The sequence below is a fragment of the Microtus pennsylvanicus genome, chromosome X (genome assembly GCF_037038515.1).
Source record: "Microtus pennsylvanicus isolate mMicPen1 chromosome X, mMicPen1.hap1, whole genome shotgun sequence".
Classification (NCBI taxonomy): Eukaryota; Metazoa; Chordata; class Mammalia; order Rodentia; family Cricetidae; genus Microtus; species Microtus pennsylvanicus.
The window spans coordinates 39,636,703-39,661,670 of record NC_134601.1 but is presented as its reverse complement, the minus strand read 5'-3'; the positions used below and the strand labels follow the sequence as shown (position 1 = coordinate 39,661,670).

At 42.4% G+C, this 24,968-nt stretch overlaps 1 protein-coding gene across 5 annotated transcripts in view; it reads right to left on the bottom strand.

Annotated features, from left to right (window-relative positions):
- Amot (angiomotin) overlaps positions 1-24,968 on the bottom strand; it is a 61,971-nt gene that overhangs the window by 21,566 nt on the left and 15,437 nt on the right. For 4 of the 5 annotated variants that reach the window (XM_075957056.1, XM_075957055.1, XM_075957058.1 and 1 more), the window contains 5 exons: positions 22,038-22,971; positions 15,196-15,646; positions 11,079-11,223; positions 10,635-10,727; positions 5,837-5,982 (listed from right to left, as the gene is read on the bottom strand). In XM_075957056.1, coding sequence (XP_075813171.1) covers positions 5,837-5,982; positions 10,635-10,727; positions 11,079-11,223; positions 15,196-15,646; positions 22,038-22,909 — 1,707 coding nt within the window. In that variant the 5' untranslated portion in view covers positions 22,910-22,971. The remainder of the gene's footprint in view (positions 1-5,836; positions 5,983-10,634; positions 10,728-11,078; positions 11,224-15,195; positions 15,647-22,037; positions 22,972-24,968) is intronic. The other variant, XM_075957059.1, reaches the window with a different exon arrangement.

The window sequence follows — 24,968 nt, the reverse complement described above, 5'->3', positions numbered from 1 at the left end:
ACCCTACTACACTTACCATGACATCTATCTTTCTATAAAACAGATACATCATTGTTACATAACAATACTTCTGCTTCTCATATACCCTTTGGTCTTTCACCCCAAACTGTTTCACTGCTTAGGAATTCCTTCTCCCACAAAGTTTTAAGAAGTTATAAATAAAAAACCACTAAACTAGACAGATAATGGATTTATGATGATCTCTACAGGTCTTTAAACTCCATAGTTCATAAACCTAGGAGTTCACTTTTCAGATTCAACAATGAGCCATATCTAAGAGTGTTAAATAAAATAAGGTCTTAAATAGGGCCCTAAAATATTGTCTAGTCATAACTATGGGGGATAAGAACTAAGAACATGCTGTGTGTGTGTGTTTGTGTGTGTGTTTATGGTGGATCACAAAAAAATGTACACTTCTCATAGAATCCTAGATGATTTATTTTTGATGTCTTCAGTGTTCAAGGAAATGATGAGTTTCCAAATCCACAAGAGTGGCTCGGGTCTTCATGTGGAAAATGAGTTTTCAAAACCACAGATTAGTCATTCTGAGTTTCTAATCAAGCCCTGTACCCATGAGTTCCCAGAAGAAGCCAAGTAAATCCATCATTTCAACCTAAATCCCTCTGGTTATCCAGTGAATAGAAGAAATCATTCCATCCATTTAAGTTTTCTTAGTAAGCACTTGTTCCCAAAACTTGTCAAAGATATTTCCCTTCCTTTACTTTCCTCTAGCCCATATTCTCTCAGTTTGTCTCCTTAACCCATTATTTCCCCCTGCCTTCATCTTTGTTCCACCTTATCCTCAGCCCATCCATTTTTGTCTCTCTATGAATGCTTCTTAACTATTTATTTGTTTGGCTAAGTCCACCATAAGGGTATCAAGTCATCCCTATTCAGGATACATTTTCAAAGGAGAATCTTATCCAAGTATCATGATGCAGGCCTACCTGTAAACCCTACACTTCAAAGACTGAGGATAGAGGAACAAGTGTTCAAGACCAACCTTGACTATATGAGTCAGTCAGTCTCTCTCTCTCTCTCTCTCTCTCTCTCTCTCTTCCTCTCTCTCCCCCCTCTACCACTCTCTTACACACACACACACACACACACACACGCACGCACGCACAGACACATAAAGGGAATCATTAAAAATTATAAGAAATAGGAGAAAGAACAGCAGAAAAGTACTTTGATAACAAACAAGGCAAATCCTCTTGAGCTAAATCAATCATCTTTTCCACTGCACTTCTGTAAGAATTTGAACCCATTCCCAAGAATTTGGCAGATCCCATAACCTCTTCTGACTCAGGAAAATATGATCCCTACAAATGAATACCACGTGACGGCATCACTTCCCTTCTTCCAACAACTGTGGGTGTCTTTCAAACTGATTTTTTAAAGATAGCTATATACAAAATTAGATTTAGAGCACCCCAAGCTAATCACTTGCCTCAGGCCTTCACAGGGAAGTTTTTTAATCCATCGTTTTCTCATTGCTTTACAGGAAGACAAGAAGCAGGTCTAGTGGAGCTGGCGATTTCCCTAGATTTCTCTCTAACTGTCCTGCCTTATCTGTGTTTCAATATTATCATCAAGGCTCCCAGAGAATAGAAAATATATCTTTGGTTGTTATTTATTTTCTTTTTCTCTTGTTACTCGGGTTCAAACCCAGGCCATGTGCGTGCCAGGCATGTGCTCCACTATTGAGCCACATTAACAGCTATGTGTAGAGTGAACAAACTATTATACTAGCGGAGAACACTGACATAGGCACGCACTTACCTTCTCAAGGACACTGAGGCTGATGCAGAACTAAATTAAGTGCCTTGAATATATCTAATCTGTCTCTTGCCTTCTATTGCCTACAAAACAGTATTTTGTAAGTGTCATATGGGCAGTATATTTTCTCGATTCTTCTCCTTCATACAATGAGCTTTTATGTTGCCTCATGAGCTTTCAGGAGTTTTAGCTTGATCTGATTTAGTTTTACCTGGTGACCCTGCTCTAAGTCAGGATTCACATTGAAGCAATTTGGTAACACTAGCCTGGTATTAGCAAGCTGCCTCTGTCCTTTGCCAAAACGTCTGTGGTCCGCTGGTAGATATTAAAAGACTTAAAGAGTAGAACACCGCCTCTGGAAACTTGCTGCCTTGGGAATAAAGAAACTTCCAAGGCTTCTACCTTGGGAATTTAAAAAGCCATATAGTCATAAAGGAATAAGTGAAAGACAAACTACAAGAGGTCACCCCATTTCGATTTGGTATGTGGTCAAAGTGTCTTCTTTTTGAACATGCTGGATAAGGCAACCAACACCCACTACAAAGAAACTGCACTGTCATAGGCATAAAATCTTCATCCTTCGATGAAATGTTTTTCAAATAATTTGATAGTCCAATATCAGAGCACTCTGGGAAATGCCTGGGTGCATATGTATCTTATCATATTAACCGTAAGTGTACACATAGTTTACCGTCATAGACTTCACTCAAATGTATAACATCTTAACTATTATATAAGCTTAAACTTCATCAACAGAGTCCAGCTGGTTAAAAATATTGGAGAGCATTAAACATATCAATGTTTGTACACAAGACATCTTCCTTTACTACTGGAAAGGAGGAATCTGGTGTATTATGTGGTAGAGAGATGGTATAGCATAACTTATCTTTAGAACAAAACAAAACAAAAAGCCAAATAAATTTAGTAGTAAGGGACATAGAAAGATTGACAAATGATAGCCCTTAGGAAGAATGCTGGTGGAGTGGAATAAAACATTTGAAAAGTGCCTGAGAATGGGCTATCTTAACAAGAGCGCAAGTCTAAAACATCAACAGCCACTCTAATGCCGAACAGGTTAACACTTTAGCCCCTTCTTCCTCAATATCCATAGTGTTGATTATAGCCCCAAATTCAGTTCCCAGTCCTCCCTCTCACCTGCTGTTTTATGTGTTTCTGTACCCTGTTCCCACTATGTGTACCCTCGGCATCTTCTCAATCTGAGTTTGCCAAGTCCATTTTTCCCACCCTCCCTGGAACAATCACCCAAGCCACTGCTTCAACTCTGTATTCTCCTAATGTAGCAGCTGGCCAGGAACCCAGGCTGCCTTGAGTCTTGTGAGAAGACATGCCAGACATCCATGGAAACTCCTCAGTGAGGTTAAAATTAGAGAGGATGGGGAAGCTCTCTGTGAATGTGAGACTATTGTGGTTGCTTTAGGACACAGAGCTCTTTTGACACATTTAATCAGTGAGACACATGTGTCCCAAAAGATAACGGTAAGGAGGTCAGAAATGCATCATTTACCTCATCTGGCTGTTGGCTACCCAGGCTGTAGACTGATTTTAAGGTCTGTATCACCATGACTTGCCAGGGTAACAGATGTATTCATGCCTGTCCTAGCAGAATAGCTCTGTAGATGTCACGAGAGCATTGTTCACAGAGGAACATGCTCACATCTGCATTGAGCTTGGAAGAAATCGAAAGTTAGGGCTTTAGGAAACCAGTTCTTGCCTGAGGTGGCCCTCCTGTGGAATGCTTTCAAGATTGGCTGCGGAAGCCTACAGGCAGGAGGCACAGAGGATTAGAAAAATGAGGTGAATGTCACAGAATGTAACTACATGCGGGCTTTCAAGAGGCGAAGGCATAAAAGAACCCAAGGGTCCTTGACTCGATACACTTATTTTCCCTGCCGTCTTGGTGCAATGCAAACTAGTTACCTGAGAGACCCTGAACTTAAAAGCTGGGAAAAGCCTCCCCTCACCAAAAGGCCCGTTTGGAGAATGCTCTCAGAAAGCTGATTTGCAAAACAGGCAAGAAAACTTTGCCCTGAAAAAACTCCATATTTCTGAGCAGTAAGGAAAGTTTATAAGGCCCGACCTGAGCCATTCAATATGAGTTTACACAGAACACAGGCAGGTCTTTCAGTGTCTCTCTCTTAAGCCATATTCATCAAGCATAACAAAACCTTATCTACTCATGAATCAATCTCAGTCTCCCTCATTCTCCCTTTTTATCTGGAGATAGGTTCTCACTGTGTATTTCTGTCTGTCCTGGAACTCACTATATAGACCAAGCTGCCATTGGACTTCCCAAAATTCATCTACCTCTGCCTCCTAACTGCTGGGTTCACAGGCATGTGTCACCACACCCAACACAAAAGGCATTCATAAGACAGACACAGTCATTGATTCTGTGAAGGTATTACACTAAAAACCCCATATCAAACTGTGAGAGAGTTAGTGAATTCTAAGATTCCATACTGAGCAGTTTTAATCCTGAATAAGCAAGGCTTTCTGGGGAATCAGGCATATCAAGGCAGTATGACAAGGCTTTGAGGCGCTGTCGTTTTCCATAATGTAAAAGTATGTTTCTAAGACAGAAGACTGAAGAAGAACACATGTTGATTTTCTACAACTTAAAGTTAACATTTCGGGCAAGTCAGACTAAAGGATATCATGGATTACATGGTCTGATCTCCTAGTAAACTTAACCCACAACCTAACTCCAACCAGTCTTTAATGCTCAAGGAGAACAGCACGGGAAATCTGTACATCTGGAGATCTCCAGCAACTAGGGCCATTTTTAATGAGGAGCAGGAAGCAGGGGACTAAGGAAGGCAGGGAAGACATTTCACATACAAGAGCCACAATGCCATTTAGTTGCTAAAACTACAATTTTATTTTGTTTTGGCTTCATAAGGCTTTCAAATTGTAAGAAAATAAGGGCTATTACTATTGTTTTCAGAAAATGTTTCACTATGTAACTTAAGCTGGCCTTAAATTTGCTATCTTGCCCAAGTGGCTTCCTACTAGAAATCCATGAAAGTTATTATTTCTCTTAAAACAATTCAAATTTCAAGATAGAATTGAAGAAGATTTGAATTTTTTAGTCAATTTACACTTCATTATCACATCTTTGCTGGAATATACTCATTCCCAAAAGTTCAGTATTGTTAACTGTACTGTAGCACAATCACAACCAGCATTCAGGATTAATTCATTAGTGGCAGTACAGCAGCAAAGTTTCCTCTTTTTCACAAGAACAGCTTAGTGTGGCAATAGAGAAACTTCTCCATGGAGACTAGTCAAACACATCTTTAAATCACATTTTTAATAGTTCAGGGACCCTTGTGTTTGTTAAGAGATGGTTCCATACACTCACACAAAGAGCTGGCAAATTCAGCCATACCATGTAATAATATTCTTTAAAACTAATCTCTAAGCCACAGTCAAGATCTTTACTGATGCATTCTCCTGACAGAAACTGTAACCGCTCCATGGGTCTTACTTTGTTGTCAGACCTCTGAAGCCAGCTTCCATCTCCAAACCATACTGTCAAATTCAATAGCAAAAGATGTGGCCATCAAGATGCATTTCGGACCTAAGACAAGGGACAGGTTTGACTTCCTATTGGGTGTGGGGAGAATAGGACCATTTCAGTTTCAAGATCATTGGAGGACTTCAAAATACCTGGAGTTATTCTATAGATATTTGTAAACAAGGCTTTAAAGTTCAGTAAAAAAATAAGCTTAAGGCAGGGCTAGGTATTAGGGAGAACTTAGGGTATGAAAACCATTTAGTAAATGAATTGCAGAATGAAAATTGCCTCCTTTGATTATAATAATTTTATATTATAGAAGAAATGAAAGGAACCCGTAGAGAAGAAAAATGACATCAAAATCAACCCATTTGTGTGGGCACAGTTATAACCAGGAGCCAAAGATGGCCCCTCTCTCTGTGGGAAGACTGTGTAAGCTGCATATTCAAAAGGATGAGAAGGCCAGGAGCTCCCCAGACCTCCTACTCTCAGGCTCATGTGCTACCTGAGGACACCTACCTCTTCTTCCAGCTTCACCACCTTCGCCTGGGCATTGCTCAATGCCTGGTCTCGGATTTCAATGTGTCGCCTTTGGTCTTCATTGGTAGAGCGAGCAGTAGCCAGCTCTGCTTCAAGCTTCTCTTTCTCCCGCTGGCTTTCTTTATCTGTGAGGACATGGAATATCAATATTGTCTTCCTGAAGCTGGGTCAAAGCCTTAAGTGAGCAAAACTAATATGTCATATATATTAACTACTTGACAGTGTGCACTCTTCTAGAACATGGCTAAAAGAATCAAAATTTACAACATTTAGATTTTATCATTGGATCAACCACTAACTTGTTGGATAAATAAGAAGTAATGGATAAGGAGATATAAAATGTCCTAAAAAAGAATTAAGCACTACACAAAGATGAACACACATGTATACATACATACACATACAACACAGAGTAAGTTTATTCCCTTGGTTTTGTGTTTGGAAAATGTTTGGCAAAAGAGCAACTAAGCTGAACAAAATTTCCCCCACTATCTCTTTATTCCAACGTACCAAATAGTCTAAATATGTTATTTCATAAAACAGAAGCAACCTCAAATCCTACTCCTTATGCAAGAACCTTTTCTCAGATCAAGACCATTAGAAAACGTGTCCTTTCTAGGGAAAGCCCGATCCAACACCATGGCCAACCTAACTCACTGCATTTCAGAATCTACCAAGCCCAGAGTTTTTATAAAGGGAATAAGGTAAAACTAGAAGCCATCTTATATTCTTTCCTACCCTTTCTTTTGCAGGACAGATTGGGTACGGAGGGATTGTGGGAAAGAACAGGGCAGAGTATAAGGGAAAATTAATTTAGAAATACAGGCATCAATTTCATCTAAGCAAATGATTAGAGCTTTTACAGTAATAAAATATGTTTGTGTGTGTACAGTGTATTTTGCATATATGTGAACACACATGCATGCACACATGCACACAAACATATTTAGGGATGTAAATCTATGTATAATGTATAGCCATGTATCTGTGCATATGTGTATCTGTGTGTATATGTACATTTGCATTGATAAAGTCTATGTCATTAGAATGGAAGAGTCACTAATTACTGATTGCATTCAGAAGCAGAGTAACACACATAAAGATGAAAGCACTGAGAAGTCTCTGTCAAGCAGGGCAAATCAAAGATACTAGAAATGAAGAGGAGAAAGGCACGGAAATAGAGAAAATGGAATCCAAAGAGCATTCAATCCCTTATCTCTGTTCAGATAAAACTGAACAACTGAAATCTATAGCAAAATGTGTACTAGGAGATGATATAGCAAAACGATGTGGTATTTATCTCAGCCATGCAAGGGTGGTTCCATAAATATATCACAGCTCTTGGGCCTAAATCTATAATAAGCCATTTAAACAGGACCTTGATTCTAACTTCTACCCTGTCTTAACCTTCCTGACTTCAACATGAAAAGCAGTTAGGCCAACTACCAACCATATTTTAAATTCTTTTTATTCTAAAATAGAATAATAGAAAATTGTGACTCCATTCTAACAGAGATTTAAAAAGCTGAATTAAAAAGAAAAGATTGAAGAGAGAACTATAGAGAGTTCTCACAGAAGTGAAATTCACAGGGCAAGCTTCTGTCCTCAAAGTAGGAGGTAGGTGGACAGAGAATCACAATTTACCGAATTAGAATTCCATGGGCAAAGACCATGGAAACCATGGGAGTTGGTTAGGAAACCCTGCATGACAACTGAGGAATCGCTAGCAGCTCAGTATGTACAAATGTGAGAGCTAATTCCTGGGAGAGGCGCTCATACTGAAACACCCACATTTTTGGAAGTTTTTTGCCACCAGGTGTTCATCCAGGGTTCTCCCAGGAGGCCAGAAAAATATGTTATCAGCAGTAGGAGGGGAAAGAACCCATCATGAAACAGACCAGACATTTTGTTTTTCTCAACAAGACATGCCCTGAGGAGAAACTTTAACTAAAAGCTAACTTGCAGAAATACTTTGGATACTAAGCAGTCTGGAGGAACGATGACAAGGTCCATTTAAACATGTTCCAGGCCTCAGAAAAATAAACACCTGACTCTAGGCCCCTCTGATGGCACTGCAGTAAATACGGGTGGGGACCGAGCCACATTCATAAGGTTTACAGTCCAAAAGCACAGACTCAAAATAAAAACCAAAAACCTAATCAAAGTGCTAGAAACCATTTCACTTGTTGAACAGCCCATGCCACATCGGGAAGGAGTCTTCTGCTCAGAACAATACAAGGCAAGTATTGTTCAAAGACTTGACTACTGCAGTCCTTCCTAGCCACCATGTAATTTCTGCTACTCAACAGCATAATCAAAATAGCAGTACTCTTTTTAAACTAAAGGACAAAATGCACACAGTTTTCTAAAAGACACGGCCTGCATCAGGAGCAGACCCAGGTAAGTCAAGGATGTTGGAATGGTCAGATCATAACTTTGAAATTAATGCCTTTGATTAATATGCTTTAAGTTTTTAATAAGAAAATGTAGACAGTATGCAAGGACAGGAAAGATATAGAAGTAGAAAGACGGACATTCTAAGAAAGGATAAAAACACTTTACGGATGAAAGTACAGGCAACATTGCTGTTTTCGTTAATCCATATTAGTTAAGGATCCAATGAGATAATATAACGTATTTAAATGAGAGAAACATGAAAAACACCAAGAAAGCCTACTAAAGAGAATAATAATCACCGTCACCATAATTGATGATGGAAAAGAATCACAGTTTCAAAAATGTCTTTTACTAAGATGTGAATGATTCTTTTATATTAGTTTTTACAATGGGAAGGCTAAGTCTCACCTGTAAGAATAGCAATTTTGTTTCTGAACTTGATAGTAAAAGTATAGCTACAAGGGACCTTGCCATATACAGCTATGGCTCCTCATGTTTTTCCAGGTACTTCTATTATCTAGGACAAACCTCATGCCAGAAAATCAAACAAATAGATTTGGACCTTATCTTCATGATGCCAGCGTGGTCTCATTTCCCACTGTGACATATACATCGATCTGAATAGATGTACCATGAAAAGCAATGAGCATTTGCTGAATGTTCACTACATATCAAGCATTGTGCTAGCTTAATCCTCAGAACAAGGATATGAGGTATTATTCTTCTCTTCTCTAGTTTGCATATGAGGAAACAGGACTCAGAGAGCAAGCACGACTGCATTGTAAGAGCTCCCACATCTGAAAATGTGGAATGGATTCCACACTTAAGCTCAACCTATTCAAAGTCTTTTCTACTGTACCCAACTGCCTTCTGGGTTAAACTGCTTCTGTCTCTCTGGTTGCGGGAGTATACTCCCAGGGAAGGCTCTTCAAAAGAGCTTCCTTCCTTCCTGCTACAGTTCCCACCTTGCAGGGAGGTTTGGATGCCCAAAGGCAAGAGAAATAAAGGGGTCAAAAGGCATGCTCTCTTCCCCACCTAGTTTTAGAACTGCTGAGAGTGCTTCACTCTGCTGTTAATGTAATTTGGTTTAGCAAATAACTATATTTTTTAAACCCACAGCAGAGCTCCGAGAGCACCTGAAATAGCATTTCCCCACAGAGAAGAGTGTAAGCTAGCAGGTCCAGGGCAAGAATCCATATGTTTTGTTTTACTCTGGGAGACTGCCACCATCTTCCTGCCACTGAACTAGCTTCCAGGGTAACTGTGACACCACAAAAGCAACTTCACAATTTCCCCTAGGTTCTGATGACACCAGAAAAACAGCATTCCTCACTCTTAGACTACCGCCAAAGGACTGGGAGGCTCAGGGCAAAGAGGAAGAACAAAACTGTTCAGAAGCCAGAGCACAACAGAGTAACCCAGGGAGGGATGGGAATATTGGAAGTGAAGATCAAACAGACTTGTAAAAGCTAACTGGAAACTGCACAGAATGACATGAAAGGGTCACTGGGAGGCCCAGAAAAATAAAAGAGTCTGACAAGTCCCCAACAAGCAGGATAGCAGTGGGAGCTGCACTGAGGGAGGCTGGGGCAGGGCAAAGCCAAACTTAGGCATCTGCAGAAACAAGGACAGTTCATCTGTTCTCAACCCAATTTATTCTCCCAGTGGACTCAATCTACTATGAAGTTTTTATTGTTGCTTTTATTATAGCAATTGGAAAGAATTAGGCATTGTCTCGCTGGGTGGAGTCCATTAGGGGCCGATAAAGAAGAGGATTAATTCATTGTTACAGTCCTAGGAGTATTTCCAGACAAAGGAAACCCTATTATGAGGAAAGCACAGCTCTGCCCAGCCCTGTACCCTCCAACTCTGCAAGCAGAACCATGAATTCAGGTCATAGCAGAGCAGAGGCCCGTCTTTCTCTGGCTGTCTTCACAATCTCCCAGTGGGTAATAATATGATACAACAGTAAGCGTTTAATAGGGGTGCAGGCTGGGGATTCCAAACATTAACCATTGTCCTGCATGCCCATCCCATCTACCAGAGCCAGTATATGGAAGCACCTACAACGATCCCTTCAGCATGAATAAGGACGAGATTCCCTAAGGTCTTGTCTCAGCCATGACAATGGTGGGGACCCAAGTGGGCTTTTTCTGACTTAGTCCAGAGAGTAGTGTGACTGGAGGTTGTGGCAGCAGCCTTCCTGGTGTTTCATGAAGCAGCAGAAGAAAGACATTCATTCTCTCCCGGTTGTTTGGAGAAGGCTAAAGAGTCAGGCACCATTGTCATAAACTTTTCTTCTATCCACACCAGCAACATTTCCAGAGCAGTTACCTCCCATCCACACATTCATACCTGCCTGTAGCGTTTCCAGACTTACTTTTGGCAAAGAGCTGAGAGATGGTTTTCCTGGTGTCCTCTGAGCCCTCGTACTCCTTTTCTGCCAGCTGCTTGTTGGCAGTCTCTAGACGGTCTGCGGGATGTGCAGAAAATCAGCAGGGCCTTACACATACCCTTCCAAGCGCTTGCTGTTTGTCTTCTAAATACTGGCCTTTGGCAAAAGGCAGCATCTTTTTTTGACAATAAGGATGGGTGACACAGACCTGAGTTTGTAAATGTGAATCTCAAAACAGTACAAGACCTACTAAAGCAAGAGCCAGTGTAGGGAATGCATGCTTTCAAGGGTCTTATGGACATTATGGAGCGCAAAGCCAGCAAGGACAATGTAGTAAGTTCTAGGCCAGCCTGAACTATGTAGACCTTATCTCAAACAAACAAACAAACAAACAAACCAACTACCAAGTTACTCTCACTAGTCCCTTACCTCTCAGATCTCTGTTGAAGTCATGCATCCTTCGAATCTCACCCTCCAGCTTGTTCCTCATGGCTTTCTCCAGATTCTCTCTTTTAGAAGATGACTTCACCAAATTCTCATATGCCTCTGAGACCCGCTGAATTTCTGTCTCCACCTTAACATTAAAAAGAAAGATGGCGTTGCTGCTAAAAGTTTAATGGGAAAGACAGTTTAGAAACATATATACAACACATCAGTGGCATCTTTTTTCAGAATTTACATATGGCCAGGAAGCAAGTGTAACATATTTAAGAACTAGGTTTTCAAAAAAGACTGTGAGCTCAGTAAATGATTTGACTGCTTCATAGGATTTCCATAGGACAAAGGTGTGCATGTGTGTGTGTATTTCTGTGGGGGTGGAGTCGAGGCTGGGCATTGTGATTTCTGCCTCATGGAAGGCAACAAGATAAAATAGACTTCACACGATTTTAATTTCTATTTTTTTTCTGATTTTGAAAATATTAATAATACTGTATATTGTATAGCAATAACTTTCTTTTGAAGCCCTCAGAGCACCTCTGTGTGATTCTCTCATTTTGCCCTGACATCTGCCCAGGCGATATAACTTGACCCATGTTAGCAGAGAGAGTAGTTAAATCACCTTTACCAAGAACAAATCAGCAAATAGTCAGCCTCATGCAGTATAATTCAATTCAATTCAATTCCCTTTCACAACTAGCCAATCAAGATTCAGACAGTCAAGAAGACACAATTACGCTGTCAAGTGTGCAAATCTGAACGAGAATGTCCACATTATCCTCTCCTCCACTACAATCAAGCCAGAAAACTTAGGGCCAGACACAGCCAGAAGGGAATAAGGAGCAATGCAAAAAAGAAAAGAAGTTATCCTTGGTTGGGGGAGGGGAGGAAAATAATTTCAGGGAGAGATGGCATTTGGAGTCAGATCCTGAAAGTGGGATTGGATTTCAATGGGCAGAGGTGAGGGGAAGGGTATTCTATTCTGAGTAAGCAAATGCATTCCCAGAGTGGCCAGGAGTCTCATTTGACTGGACACTGTGTGGTAGCCACAGGGAAGCTAGAGGGATATGGCTGTGAAGATAAGTGCAGTCAGGTCATAAAATGGTTTCAAATGCCAGGCATTTGGACTTTATCCCACAGTCACCAGAGTCAGTTGGAAACTAGTACCGATTTTTAACTCGAATTCATAATTTGTGTGGTTTTATGACACTTCTCTGCAGGTCTTATAAAATGAGAAGAAAAGACCAACGCTCTTGTCCAGAATTAGCCAGAATCAGGAAGAAAAGACAACATTAGACTCTAGAGTTTCTCTGCCACCAGTCCAGCTCCCTTGCACGTGTAACAACCGCAGAGATTATTTGCATATAATTTGTATAAGACAAATAAACCCCATGGCCTATTAAGCAATTTTCAAATTAAGGCTGACTCCTGTAACCACTCTGCATTTCGACTCAGCTTTCCACTCTTCCTAAACAAAGCTCGCGGTGCTTTGGGAGGGGGGTGATAAACAGGCGCCCCAATTGAGGATGGGGGAGGAGAGGTTGGGCTACAATCAGTTCCAATTCCAGCTGCCCCCATCTTCAAAATCCTGCTGGAGACAGAACTGCCTGCAAACAAATGAGGCTCACTGAAAAGAGCAGACTTGAAAGTGTTTTTCTCCTTGCAGATGGCACCAAGATAGCAGCACAGAAGGTGAAAACTGGCGAATGGCATTTAGAGACAAGATCTGCAGGGCCTGCGCCTGGTGAAGGCTTTTGCAGGAAATTCAAGTGCTGCAGAGGAGAAAATAAACATTTCCATTTGAAAGAGCAGGCTTGGTGTTGGTCTGCAAGAGGCAGCCAAGAGAAAGTGAGTGAGACTTCCACTTACTGCCCAGGGCCCAGGCACCTAGAAGACAGCCCCTATCTCCAAGTACACACATAGTCTGCCTGGGAAGAAGCTGTTGCTAATCCTTCTCCTTCCCCTTCCCCTTGTGGAGATACTGTCCTCTTACTAAGAGCAGTGCAACAAGGCCTTCACAGAAAGGCCAAGAAGGGCCGATCCAATGACTTGGTGTGGGTGGTAGAAGGCCTGGAAGACAGGGAGAGTGGTGGTGGGTTTCAAGATTGGCTTGTTCTACTTTCTGTCCCCAGGAACCCCCAGTGCTCACTCGCTCACTCTCCTTCCTTCCTTCCTTCCTTCCTTCCTTCCTTCCTTCCTTCTTTCCTTCCTTCCTTCCTTCCTTCCTTCCTTCCTTCCTTCCTTCCTTCCTACCTTCCTTCCTTTTTTTCTTTCTTTCTTCCCCCTCTTTTTCCTTTCCCTCCTTCCTTCCTTTCGTTTCTTCCTTCCTTTTTAGCTCTACTATCTGGTGTATACCATATTTTTCCTTGCATTTTCTTCTCCCCTTTCTGTTCCTTTTTCTCTACCTCAGCATTGGCTAGAACTGGCTTCTCCAGACGCGCAAGCTATGATGATTGTGTTTTTCTGACATACGTCAGTACAAGGACCAAACAATAAAGAAAATTCCTATTTTGCTCTCTGCCCTAGTCATCTGACCCAGCTGCTAGTGTCACCAGGGATCCTTGACAAAGATGATCTGAGCTCAGGAACCAGTAATTATGTCATAGATAAGGCCAGCCCACCCAAATTAAAAGTTAGAGGAGGTCGAACCAGCTAAACAGGGTTTCTAGTCAATCGACAAAATTCATTTACAGCATTAGTGCAATGTGAGAGAGGGGAATTGTCAAACTGAGAAGAAAGAAAATATAAAATCAAGACAAAATAATAGCTCTTGATCTACCCCAATAGCCCTCAACCGGATCTGAGGAAACTGAGAGAGGGGGCATCTCTTCCACATAAAAATCACTTCACTATAGAAAAAAATAAGGCTGCTTCTCCTTTAGGTAAAAGATCTGCTGTTAGCACATTCTTAGTTTTGTACAGGCCCTGAAATTTCCATTCTTGTTGTCTCCTAGGGATAGAGCTGCTGAACAATACAAGGCTACCATCCTTCCCTCCCCACCTTTGACCGCAACTTCCTGAACATTCGGCAAGGAGATCATATCACATGAACTCCTCAGGGTCAAAAGCTACAGAGGAGCCGAAGGCAGAACTCTATTCACTCTGCCACCCAGGCAAGAACTGAGGTTCGGTCCTCAAGGCCCTCAACTGCTGAATTCCCAGCTGCAGCAGAAGGTGGGGGTGAGGGAACAGGGAAGAATGGGAACTGGGGACACACACTCCTTTTTCTATTTCTTCTGCCTAGGGCTGTCACCTGTCACCCAGCTGTGGCGCTAAGCGCCTTAGTGTGTCACCCTCAACACACACACACACACACACACACACACACACACACACACACACACTCACACACCAGGGAAATAGAGCAGATGCCGAAGCGGATCTGTGCAGAAAGACCAAAGCAAATATGGGGAGGAGGGCTAGTGTCAAAGAAGAATTTGGAAGAGAAGTCCCACAAGGAAGAGCACTGTCAGCCTTTTCCTGAGCCATACAAAATCTCAGCTGGTGGGATTTTTCTAGAAACTATGAACTATGGCTTTATACTTTTGACTCAAAATCATATGGGGAAAATATAATCAAGACAAAAAGCCTTTAAATGCTGGCAGGTTTTCCATGAGCACAGACCTTACTAATATTCATTATGAAGAAGTATATCTGATGACTTTTTGAATAAAATAACGAACCAAGTCTTTCTTTAGGGTTATAGAGTCTGGGACATCTATAATATTTTTCTTTTAGTATAAAAGCAAAATGTTACCTCTCTTAAAGAGAAAGAGGGAACAAAAGATGGTAGCGAGTGTTTATATAATACAAGTACATGATAAGCATTGTGAAAATTTCATCATGAAGTCCATTGTTTTGTTCTTAATTTATGATAATAAAAAAAGAAAAGTTAGTTATCCTAGACAGACAGACAAAGCTTTTACATAAAGTTTGAGCAACATCAGAGGAAGAATTTGAAAGATCTACCCACGCAAGATGGTAAGCACACACAGAGGAAACCTTTTTATGATAAGTGCACACAGATAAAACCTTTATATAGGTATTTAACAGGTCCCCACCAGTACGATTCAAAGAAGCCGCTATTGACCCTCAAGGGGAGCCATACCTTCTGCAGTCTGGCCACCTTCTCATAGCATCCATCTAACTCCTGCCGCAAGTTCCGATTCTCGTCAGAGAGGATCTCAACCATCTGCTGGGCTCTCGAGACGATGGAGAAAGGGTCAGCTGGCAAGGGCTGATAAGAAGCAGATGGCTGAGCCCGAGGCATAGCTGAGTAGGCTTCCCCCGGCTGCTGCTGTGGTGCTGGAGGAGGCAAGGCCGGCTGGGAGAGACGGTAGTGGTCCCCCTGGTGACTCTGATTCGGAAGAAAGTGTTGCTGCTGCCTTGGCAGGTGTGTAGAGTGGTCGCCTTGGTTTGCGGCCAAAGCGTGTTGGGCAGAAGACAGTCTCGTAGATGGTGGAGACTGCAGCAACTGATTCCCGGTCGTCAAGGAAGATGTCGGGCTGTGAGGCTGAGAATTCCTTGCCGACAAAGACAGCGAGATGTCCTGCGTTGTCCTGAAAAACACAGAAGGCCAGCTCTGATAAAGTTCACTCCCAAGGCACAAGTAAATGACACAAAGGGATAGCCCCAAAATACAGGTAAAATGCAAAGCAAGCAGAATTAGATCCCCGCCAAAGAACTCTAGCGTCCCATTCTTACCGAGACATCCTGTGGCTCTGTCCAACAGCTACTGCTCACTAGCTATGAAGCCTTTGGAGATGAAACCAGATAACCTCTGAGGTAAGTATGAAAATCTTAAGATGGCTATCTCCACATTCATTCCTTAGTCATTCAAAATTCCTCTTGTACAAAGTAATGCTCATGACCTGACTGAAAACTGAACCTGTCTGGAAAAAACTTTATGTATGCAGAGACTTCAATTTAGAAAATATGTTTACTTGGTTACTTAAAACAGTCGCTCGGTTGCCTTTCGTGGTCCTATCTGCAACTACCTTTGAGAATTCATACACTCAAGAATTTCTCAAAGAGACCAAGATATTTATTAAACTTAAAACACCAAATAATTATTGCTCATTCCAGTTATCAATTTAATAATACACATTAAGGAGCAATATGGAAGCTTGGAGAAGATAGAGGCAACACTATTGTATTATTCATAGCACACTGAATCACAAAATTTAGGAATTAGAAAGACTTTAAAGGAATTATTTTCTTGTATAGGATGAAACTAAAACCCAGAGAAGGAAAGAGATGTGCTGAGGGATTGCATATGGTGCAGAGCTGAAACACAAGCCCCGAGTACATAACATAAAACCCCGAGTCCCGTCCCGAATGAAACAAACAGAAAGAGAAAGAAAGCCAAAGCCAGAGATCTGGGGAAGAGTGAACTATGGTGTTAGTTCACTCCACTCCCACCTCTGGCTTCCTGAATTTCTAAGCAGTGCTGTACAAATCCCCAACCTATTGCTTACAGAATGTCTCAGAAAGAAAACTGGGGTACACTGTTTAATATGGCTTCCTGATTTTTGGTAACTAATTACAAGACACGAAATATTAATACGTAAGTACAAATAATTTGTGCATAACTCTTAACTAAAACAATCAAAGCATATGGATGTGTTATTTCCCACTATCAACACTATCAGGAAGCATTTATGTCTGTTTATTCTGAAGGCAAAAACATTATTTTTCATCCCCTGGCACAGGCTGAACTTGATATGTTCCTGAATTTCTCAATTCAGGGAAGACAGAGGACTAAGAACATGATTTAGATACCAAAAAGGGGACTTCAGAGACTTTGGGTACTACTTACTAGCTCTGGGAAAGCTTGTTCAAATTTCTTAGTATAGAAGGAGAGATAACTCAGTAATAAGAGTAGTGGCCCAGTCAGAGGCCCCAGCTTTGATTCTCAGAACCCACATAACAGCCATGCTCCAGGAGATCCGATGCGGTCTTCTGACAGGTATCCCACATGCATAGAGAGCACAGACTTACATGCAAGCAAATCACCCATACACATAAAATAAGTCCTTCTTAAATTTATCTTGCTGGGCATGAGGGCAAACACCTTCAGTGTCAGCACTCATGAAGAAGAGGCAAACCCATCTGGTCCACATACTGAGTTCCAAAACAGCCAGGCTTCGAATGAATTACAAAAATACTGGGAGCTCTACCTGTTTTGACTCAGTAAGAACTATAGCTTTTTTTTCTACCGGTGAGATATGTTGACCTTGTTAGTGTCTTCCTGTTAATCTTTGTGCTAATTTGTATAAAATTCTTGACAGAAGTTGGACAAGTGAGCAGAAGCCATTAACTTTTCACTAGCAATACAGACACTTTAGCACATGTCTTTCTCACACACTCCAGTAACCAGCATCTCCAACCACTCCTCCCTGTATAGGCTGTTTGCAACCTAATCATCCCAAATATTTGTTCATGGACACAGCCAGTGAGTGACCTCAATACTTAACAAAAGTACTAAAACCTCTTTATACCCGGGGTTTGTCCCGCAGCCTCATACATGCCTCTAACATACACACAATTCTTCCAATTTTACACACTTGTCGCTGGCACTAATTGGTAAATATGGAAGAAATCACGTAAACTACTTGAGCATACAAGAAATGACACACTAGTCAAGCCTACAACTGGAGAGCTGACGCCATACATAACCTTTCTTCCCAAGAGCCCGGGGTGGTTTGTGAACTTACATGGTGAAAGGTTTCCACTTCCCATCCTGTACATCTTCACTTTCTATACAGGTAAAAACAACCGCATGCTTCCTTCCCAAGAGCTGTTTTAATATGTCTAATGCAGAGCTGGAATGTCCTGAGATTTTGGAGGAGGGAGCCTTTGAATATCTTGGGTGAAAGAAGGTCTTAAATTTCATGCTCTCCAACCCTACTTTCAAAATGTAAGGGAAAAAAAAATCCCAGCACTATCTTTTGCCCTCGTTCTCAGGATCTGAAAGTCCACTGCCTGAGGTATATCTCTCAAAGCTTGAACACATAGTTTCAAACAGGGCTTCCTCTCCACGGCTCCCCTGGGAGCTTATCAAGCATAAGGGGCCTTTTACTCAAATAGACTTAGGCATCTGCTTCCCTCCTCCCTGAAGGGTGAATGGCCTGTCAAGGCCCTGGACAGTACACAGCTTCTCAGGGGTCTAGGAAAAGATACTGCACGGTTTCCGGAAGGTCTCTGGGGTCAGATAAGCCCAGTATGAAGATAAGCCAAAACAAAGCAGCTGCCCCTTGACTCCCCAGGCTACAAAAGGAAGCAGGGTGCTGGAAAAACCAAGGCAGTCCTTTGCTGGCAGATTTGAAAACAAGTAAAGGCTTGGGTAGTTGAAAAAGTAGGGACCTGCTCCAGGCAAAAGAACTCCAGCTGGGCTTCAACATCTGCCCACCATCAAAAGGCAGGGCGATGGTAACCATGAAATAAGGGTCTGTTGGAGAACAGGGGGCTCAGGGAAGAAGACACAGGTTGAGGAGAACTCCAGCCTATGTCACAGGAAACAAAAACACACTGAAGACTAAATAATAAAAGAAAAAGAAATGATAGCAATAAAGTGGCCAAGGCGAAGGCAGTGCAATCTTCAGCTCCTTCCACCCCACATCATCTCCAAACACTCCCCACTGAAAACTAACTGGGAACAAGGAGCCACCAAGGAGACAGTAGAATCACATGATCCAGGAACAATCCGATCTGCCCCTCTGCTCCTTCTCTCCAACATCCAACTCCTTAAGACTCACGGGCTACTAGTGATCTGAAGAAGAAGGGATTTGGCTGGCTATCTATGGAAGAGACCACTCACCAAACTTAAGCTGCTCCCCAAACCTGCATTGAGAGAGTCAATATATTCTCAAAAAGAGCTTGTAAAGACAAAAAGGGAAAGTAACATACACACACACACACCCCTAGCAAATGCAGACCTTCCCACCTGCTACCTCTATAGGGTCCCCATCCTCTTCAGTCACTCACACATGCGCCCACATGAGTATGGGCATCTGTCTCTCTCTCTCTCTCTCTCTCTCTCTCTCTCTCTCTCCCTCTCCCTCTCCAGAGCAGGTGCCACCAGCAGCCTATAGCTGGCTTCTCACCACAGAAAGGGTGCCTCTCCCAGGCTCTGTGACAGTGACTGTGAATCGTGGAACAGCTTGTGAATAATTCCAGACCGTTCCAATTGTACAAGTAGCTCTGTTCTGAGCTACAGATTTAGGTCACCCTGAGATTCTGTTCAACAAGCATTTCAAGGAACCTCAGATCTGGGCATGATTTCAACACCTGAAAGGGGGTGGCTGCTATATAAACAGAAATTATTTTAATTTTTTAAAAGCACTTGTTCGGTGTATAAACCCAGGATACAAAAAAAAAGACAAAACAAAACAAAAAAAAACACAGTTCAGTACTCAGACAAAGATTTAGAAATTTAATAATTCTTCGCATGGTTTGGCCTTATTTCCCCATCTGGAGCTCTGAGCATTCAAGCTATTTATTTTTCTAAGGAGGGAGGAGGGCATGGGGATGATGAAGTAATCAAAGGACTGTTTATAACATTGTGTTCATTTGAACAGCAAATCAACAGTTCACCGACTCTCTCAAGGCAAATGAAGGCAGCGTTTCCTTTCTAAGGGCACTTTCTTCAGAAAAACTGACATTTTATCATGATCTGTCATCTGCGGGTTCAAAATTAAGAAGTAGGCTTTCTATTTTTTTTTTTAATTTTTCTGCGAGCTGCAGCTACTTGGGAAGATATTCACAGGCCATATAGGAAATCAAGCAGGAAAAGGTGTCAGCGTGGAAAAGTAGAAGACTTCTGGAAAGCTGTTGGACTGCCTCCGCCTGCCAAAGATCCTTCAATAGGTGCCACTCCCCCACGCAGGGCATGCAAAACGCTTAGAGATAGAATTTGTTGGATGTATACCCAAACTTTACATGGAAAACCTCTAGCTTAGGCAATTTTATTATTCATCCAGCATATCAATATTCTGTTCCTGTCCTGCAGAGAAGCAACTGTTAGAGCCTACCAGTGTGTTAAAATACTGCTCAAGGGCTGGGGGCGGAACTCGGAAGGGCAGGGCGCTTGCTGATGTCCAGCACCAGCCCAAAAAACAAAAACAAAAAAAAAAAACAAAAATAAAAAACAAAAATCAAAAATACCAAAAACAAAAAACAAAAACAAAGGTAGGTCAGCATAGGCTTTGTTGTTTCAAGGGCCATGAATTGAGATCCACAGATAATTTAGAAGGAAAGAGAGAAGATGCATATCTTCCTATAAAATATATGCAGCTTAATTTCTCTGGTTGTTTAATCAGTATGGGAAGGAAAAACCCCTCTTTGTCCCATTATTTATTTAGGCAGATCAAAGAGCTTTTCCATCTAGCTTCAAACACTGTGGGAGTCATTTCAGATCACAAACAATACTGGTGAATGAGTTCTGAAAATAGCTTTCCTGGGAAGGCGGGCCATGTGCTGAGCTGGGGCTTTGGCTTCAGCTCCACACCCTAGCCAACACACTCTTCTACAAGGCAACAGATCAGACGTTAGCCCATCCACGGGCCAGAAGGGAGACAGTGCCTCCAATGCTTCCATACTGATGGGAAAAGCAAAACAAAAGCCCTAGGCTTCCTTGACATTTTCCTAGCTTGAATATCCATTCCACTAAGCTATGCAGTCCAAGGGTGCAGGCCCTCCCTGGGTCTTCCATTTCACTGGGCAGATGGGAGTTGGGCTCTTGTAGTAGTTGAAAGCTAAAGGGCCCCGTTCTTATCCCATTTTCTGTCCTGAGATGATTATCAAAAATCAGGCTCCTGCCTTCTGAAAACTTCAGAGGAACTTTCAAAGGGTTAAGAAATCACCCTGGGTTAAGGAGAAAAGAAAAATCCTAAACCAGTGAGGCAAGGGGAGGAGCCTAAAATGAATTGCCTTTGGTCAAGAAAAAAAAATCAGGACCTGGAGGGGAGAAAAGAAATACCAGGAAATGCTAGGTAACTTCTCTTACCTCCGCCCTACTCCACCCCAAGTGCCTTACCTCCTGACTCACCAACTTCAAGCCAGGAGGTTCTTTCCCAAATGAACAAATAGACACAAGGCGAGGAAGATACCAATGAGATCACAGTCTTGGACTGTGAGCCACCTAGGGCTTCAAACCTTATGGATACCCATCATTACCTAACCCTGGTAAGAGGTCAGGATGCCAAGCATAACTGTTGCACTGCTGTCTTTGTTTAACCGTTTCCCCGCACCATGTCCTAAAATTGTACCAAAGAGTAGTAATATAACCAATAAAAAAGAATCAGGATTGGGTGAATAGTAAAAATGACAACGGGTGCTGAATGATTTGCACATAGATTTTTAGTTTCTAGAAGAACTTCTACAGAGATAATGTGAATTTAACCTAGATGCTTAAAAACATGACAGACAGCTGCCTAACGAGCTCTCTCCAGAAGAACCAAGAAGCACACCCCCCCCAAGACATTTTCTGAAGGTCAAGGCAAGGAACATTCTGAGCCAGCACATGTATATAATTCTTCTCCCACCAACAATCGTATCTGCCTGGCTCTTGAGTGTCAAAAAGTATCACAACAATTCTCTGAGACAGTACAACTAACAGGAAACAAACAGATTGCTCCACATACACACAAATGTGAATTGTGAATGATGGAAGTGACACAATGTGGCAGACTTATTAAAGTCCAAGACAATCTGCTTCTATTTCTTAAGGAAAGCCCTTTAAGAACTCACAAGATTAGAAACAATGACCCTTCTTCCAGAATCCCAGGAGACAAGAGAGCACATCAACACTAAAATGAAGCACTGCTTTTCTCTACAGCCACTGGGAAGTTTGTTATATCAAGCACCTGCCCATTCCTTCCCTTTCCCAAAAGGCAGCAAGAGAGGCTGGTTGGGGATGAGGCCAGGAAATGACAGAAAGGGAACTCTTACCTGGCTGCGCCATACTCAGGGGGGTGCTGATACCTCATCAGTTGCCCCTCTGTTCTCCCTGGCTGGTTCAGGCGATGCTCGCTATAGAAGAGCCCTGGCTCTTGGGGCTTGCACACTACAGACTGGGACGGCATGCCCTTGAAAGGGTATTCTGGTGGGGGGCCTCGGTGTTCCATGCCCTTCAGACTATGTTGGCTGGGAGGTGGCCCTTGAGCCTTGTAGAAGTCACTGGAACTGGTGGGATTCTTGTAGAGGTCACTGGGTTGTGGTGGGGAGAGGGGAGCACTGGTTACAGGTGGGTGGGCTTTCACTCCACTGGTAGCCAGTGACATCTGCATTAGTCTTTCACTCAGGGATCGGACATGCCCTTGCTTAAGGTCTCTAAGTCCTTCATCTTGGTGCATCTTCCCAGGATTGAGTCGCTGCACTGATGGGCGTCCCTCGGTTCTCATCTTCTGGTTAGTGACTCCTGTGACATAGAAGGCAGCACCAACACTAGCATGCTGTTGGCCCCGGAAGTATTGTGACTGGACCTTGGCTTCTTCATAGGTCGGCAGTTCCTCATTATTCTGCATACGAGGGGACAGCTGCTTCTCCATGACGATGTTTTCTGACTGGATTTCCTGGCCCTGGGGTTCTTGTCGAGCAGGGTGTGCCACGAGCTGCTGGTGGTGATCCTGGGGACTCAAAACGTCGGTCTGAGGGCCGGGGTTCCCACTGCCAGTGGAGAAAGGGGGGCTATTCCCTGTGGCCTGCTGGTGGATGGCAAGCAGATTACGATTCTCACTAGGATTGCCATAGCGAAGCTGCTCTTGAAGCAGGCGTTGCAATACCGTAGTTCCTCCACTTGGCTGTTCTTCAGAATTTCTCATCTCTATAGCTGGCGTTGCTTTGTGAAGAGAGAGAGAAATTGGGCACTTGGGCTGCCCTTGACCTGGGAAGGGGAAACAGGAAGCTTAACATCCAGGTGATGGATTAATCAGTCCTCTAAAGGGGAAGAAAACATGTTTTTGAAGGGGAGGAATCCATTACAGAAACAAAACAGAGGAATTGCATTCATAAATCATAGATTAATTCCATGCTTCTTGTCTTTAGCACTGATAGGTTGAGGAACATTTAGGTCAAAAAGTGGTTACCTCTTTTACCATGATCTAACTAATCCTGACTTACTTTCTAAAAGGAGTGGGCCAGCAAGGAGGAGTCAAGTAGGACGGTCAGAGCGGGCAGTTTTCTAAGACCCTTTCAAGTTTCATCTCTCTTTACTCTATTTAAATCAAAAATAGAAATGTTATGCTATGGAGGTAGAGACAGAGAAGTGGGCAGAGTTACCCCCTAAACAGGATTTATGAATAAGTTCAGCATGTAATATAGGAAAGATAAAATTCAAAACAATAACTTACACAAATAATAGGGAAAGAGAGCTTAGCGAGCACAGGCATAAATAAACCCTGCCTCAATGTCATTTTTTTCTCAGATTGCCTATAACTCTGAAACATAATCTTAAAAACATCTTTTTAGTATCCATTTTGGATGCTCCATTACTTAATAAGAAAATAGCTTTGAACAAGTATTACTGACGCGTTTCTCTTAGGCCATCAAGGAGAGACATTAAGGCAGCTTGCTGTTGGTGTTGGGTAGGACAAGTGGATAGGGGGAAGAACCTCTGACATTTAGAAACTAAAAAATCCAAGTCCATCCTTCTGAAACAACATGATGACCATGGCCCTGACCACCTCCATCAGCTCTTCTAAAGAGTTACTATGGATCTTGTCAAATAGACAGCAGCAGGACAAATTAAGATCCACGTCCTAAGACTACGGCAATATCCAAGGTAGCCTAAGCCAGTGCTCTTCTTTTCCTAACTTCTGTTTCCCCATCTGAAAAATTGAAGGGCAAGTCACATGCACCACCCCTTCCCTCTTGACTCCCGACTTGTGCATGTCCATTTACCAGACACTCAAATACTCTGGAAAGAATCTGTCCTGCTAAACACTGCGAGTAAACAGCAATGCTAAAGCATGAGATTTTCACTGTAGAAATGTGAAGTAACTTGGTGTGCATGGACATGTCACACAAAAGTCACTGTAAGGGCCAATCTACTGAGTGTTGGGTTTCCACATGAAAATCCCACACTCTACCTACCAGGTCTTTATCTCGACAGTAAGTCACCCCCAGCTCTCTGCAAATCCCTTTCCTTAGTGCTGCAGGGCATCCAGAATGGGGACAGCAGAAGGACGTGCTCAGCCTCTGGCCTCTCTTCCTTCTTGATGCCTATCACTACATGCCTTCCAGCTGTTCTATGGAATGAGCTAACCCAACGGTTTCCCTCCCAAAAGCATGTTTTATCATTTTTTTATTTGGATATATAATTATCTTATTGATGGGTTTGTTTTGTGATATTAGAAATGGAACTCAGGATCACAGGCATGCTAGGCAAGCACATTACCTCTGAGCTACATTCCCAGCTCAAAAAAAAAAAAAAAAAACAACTCTTTTTGTATCTCATTCCTATTTTGGGGGAAAGTGTAAGCTAACCACCGAAAGGCTACCTAACTTAGCCTGTAATCATATTCCTCTCCACTCCTGTGACACTCTGTGGTTCCCAGATTTGGACTCAAGACTCAAATAGAAAAATCTCTTCTGTTGCCTGAAATTGGACAGATGACTACCAAATTCTTTTCCTCTAGCAAAAAAAAAAGGTAGAAACAAGAATGTTTGTAGTTAAGACAAATATTACCTCTAACCCTCTCCCGCAAGGCAGGAGAATGTAGACACTGAGCTGTCCCAGACCCCATACCTTCAAAGGTATGCCACCCCCTCCCATGCCACACCCGTCCTCCAGCACGCACACATAGGCTCCCAGGCATGTGCTCCTGTGGGTCAGCACGCACAAACGCAGGTCCCATCTGCTCAAGCACGTGTGCTCAAGCA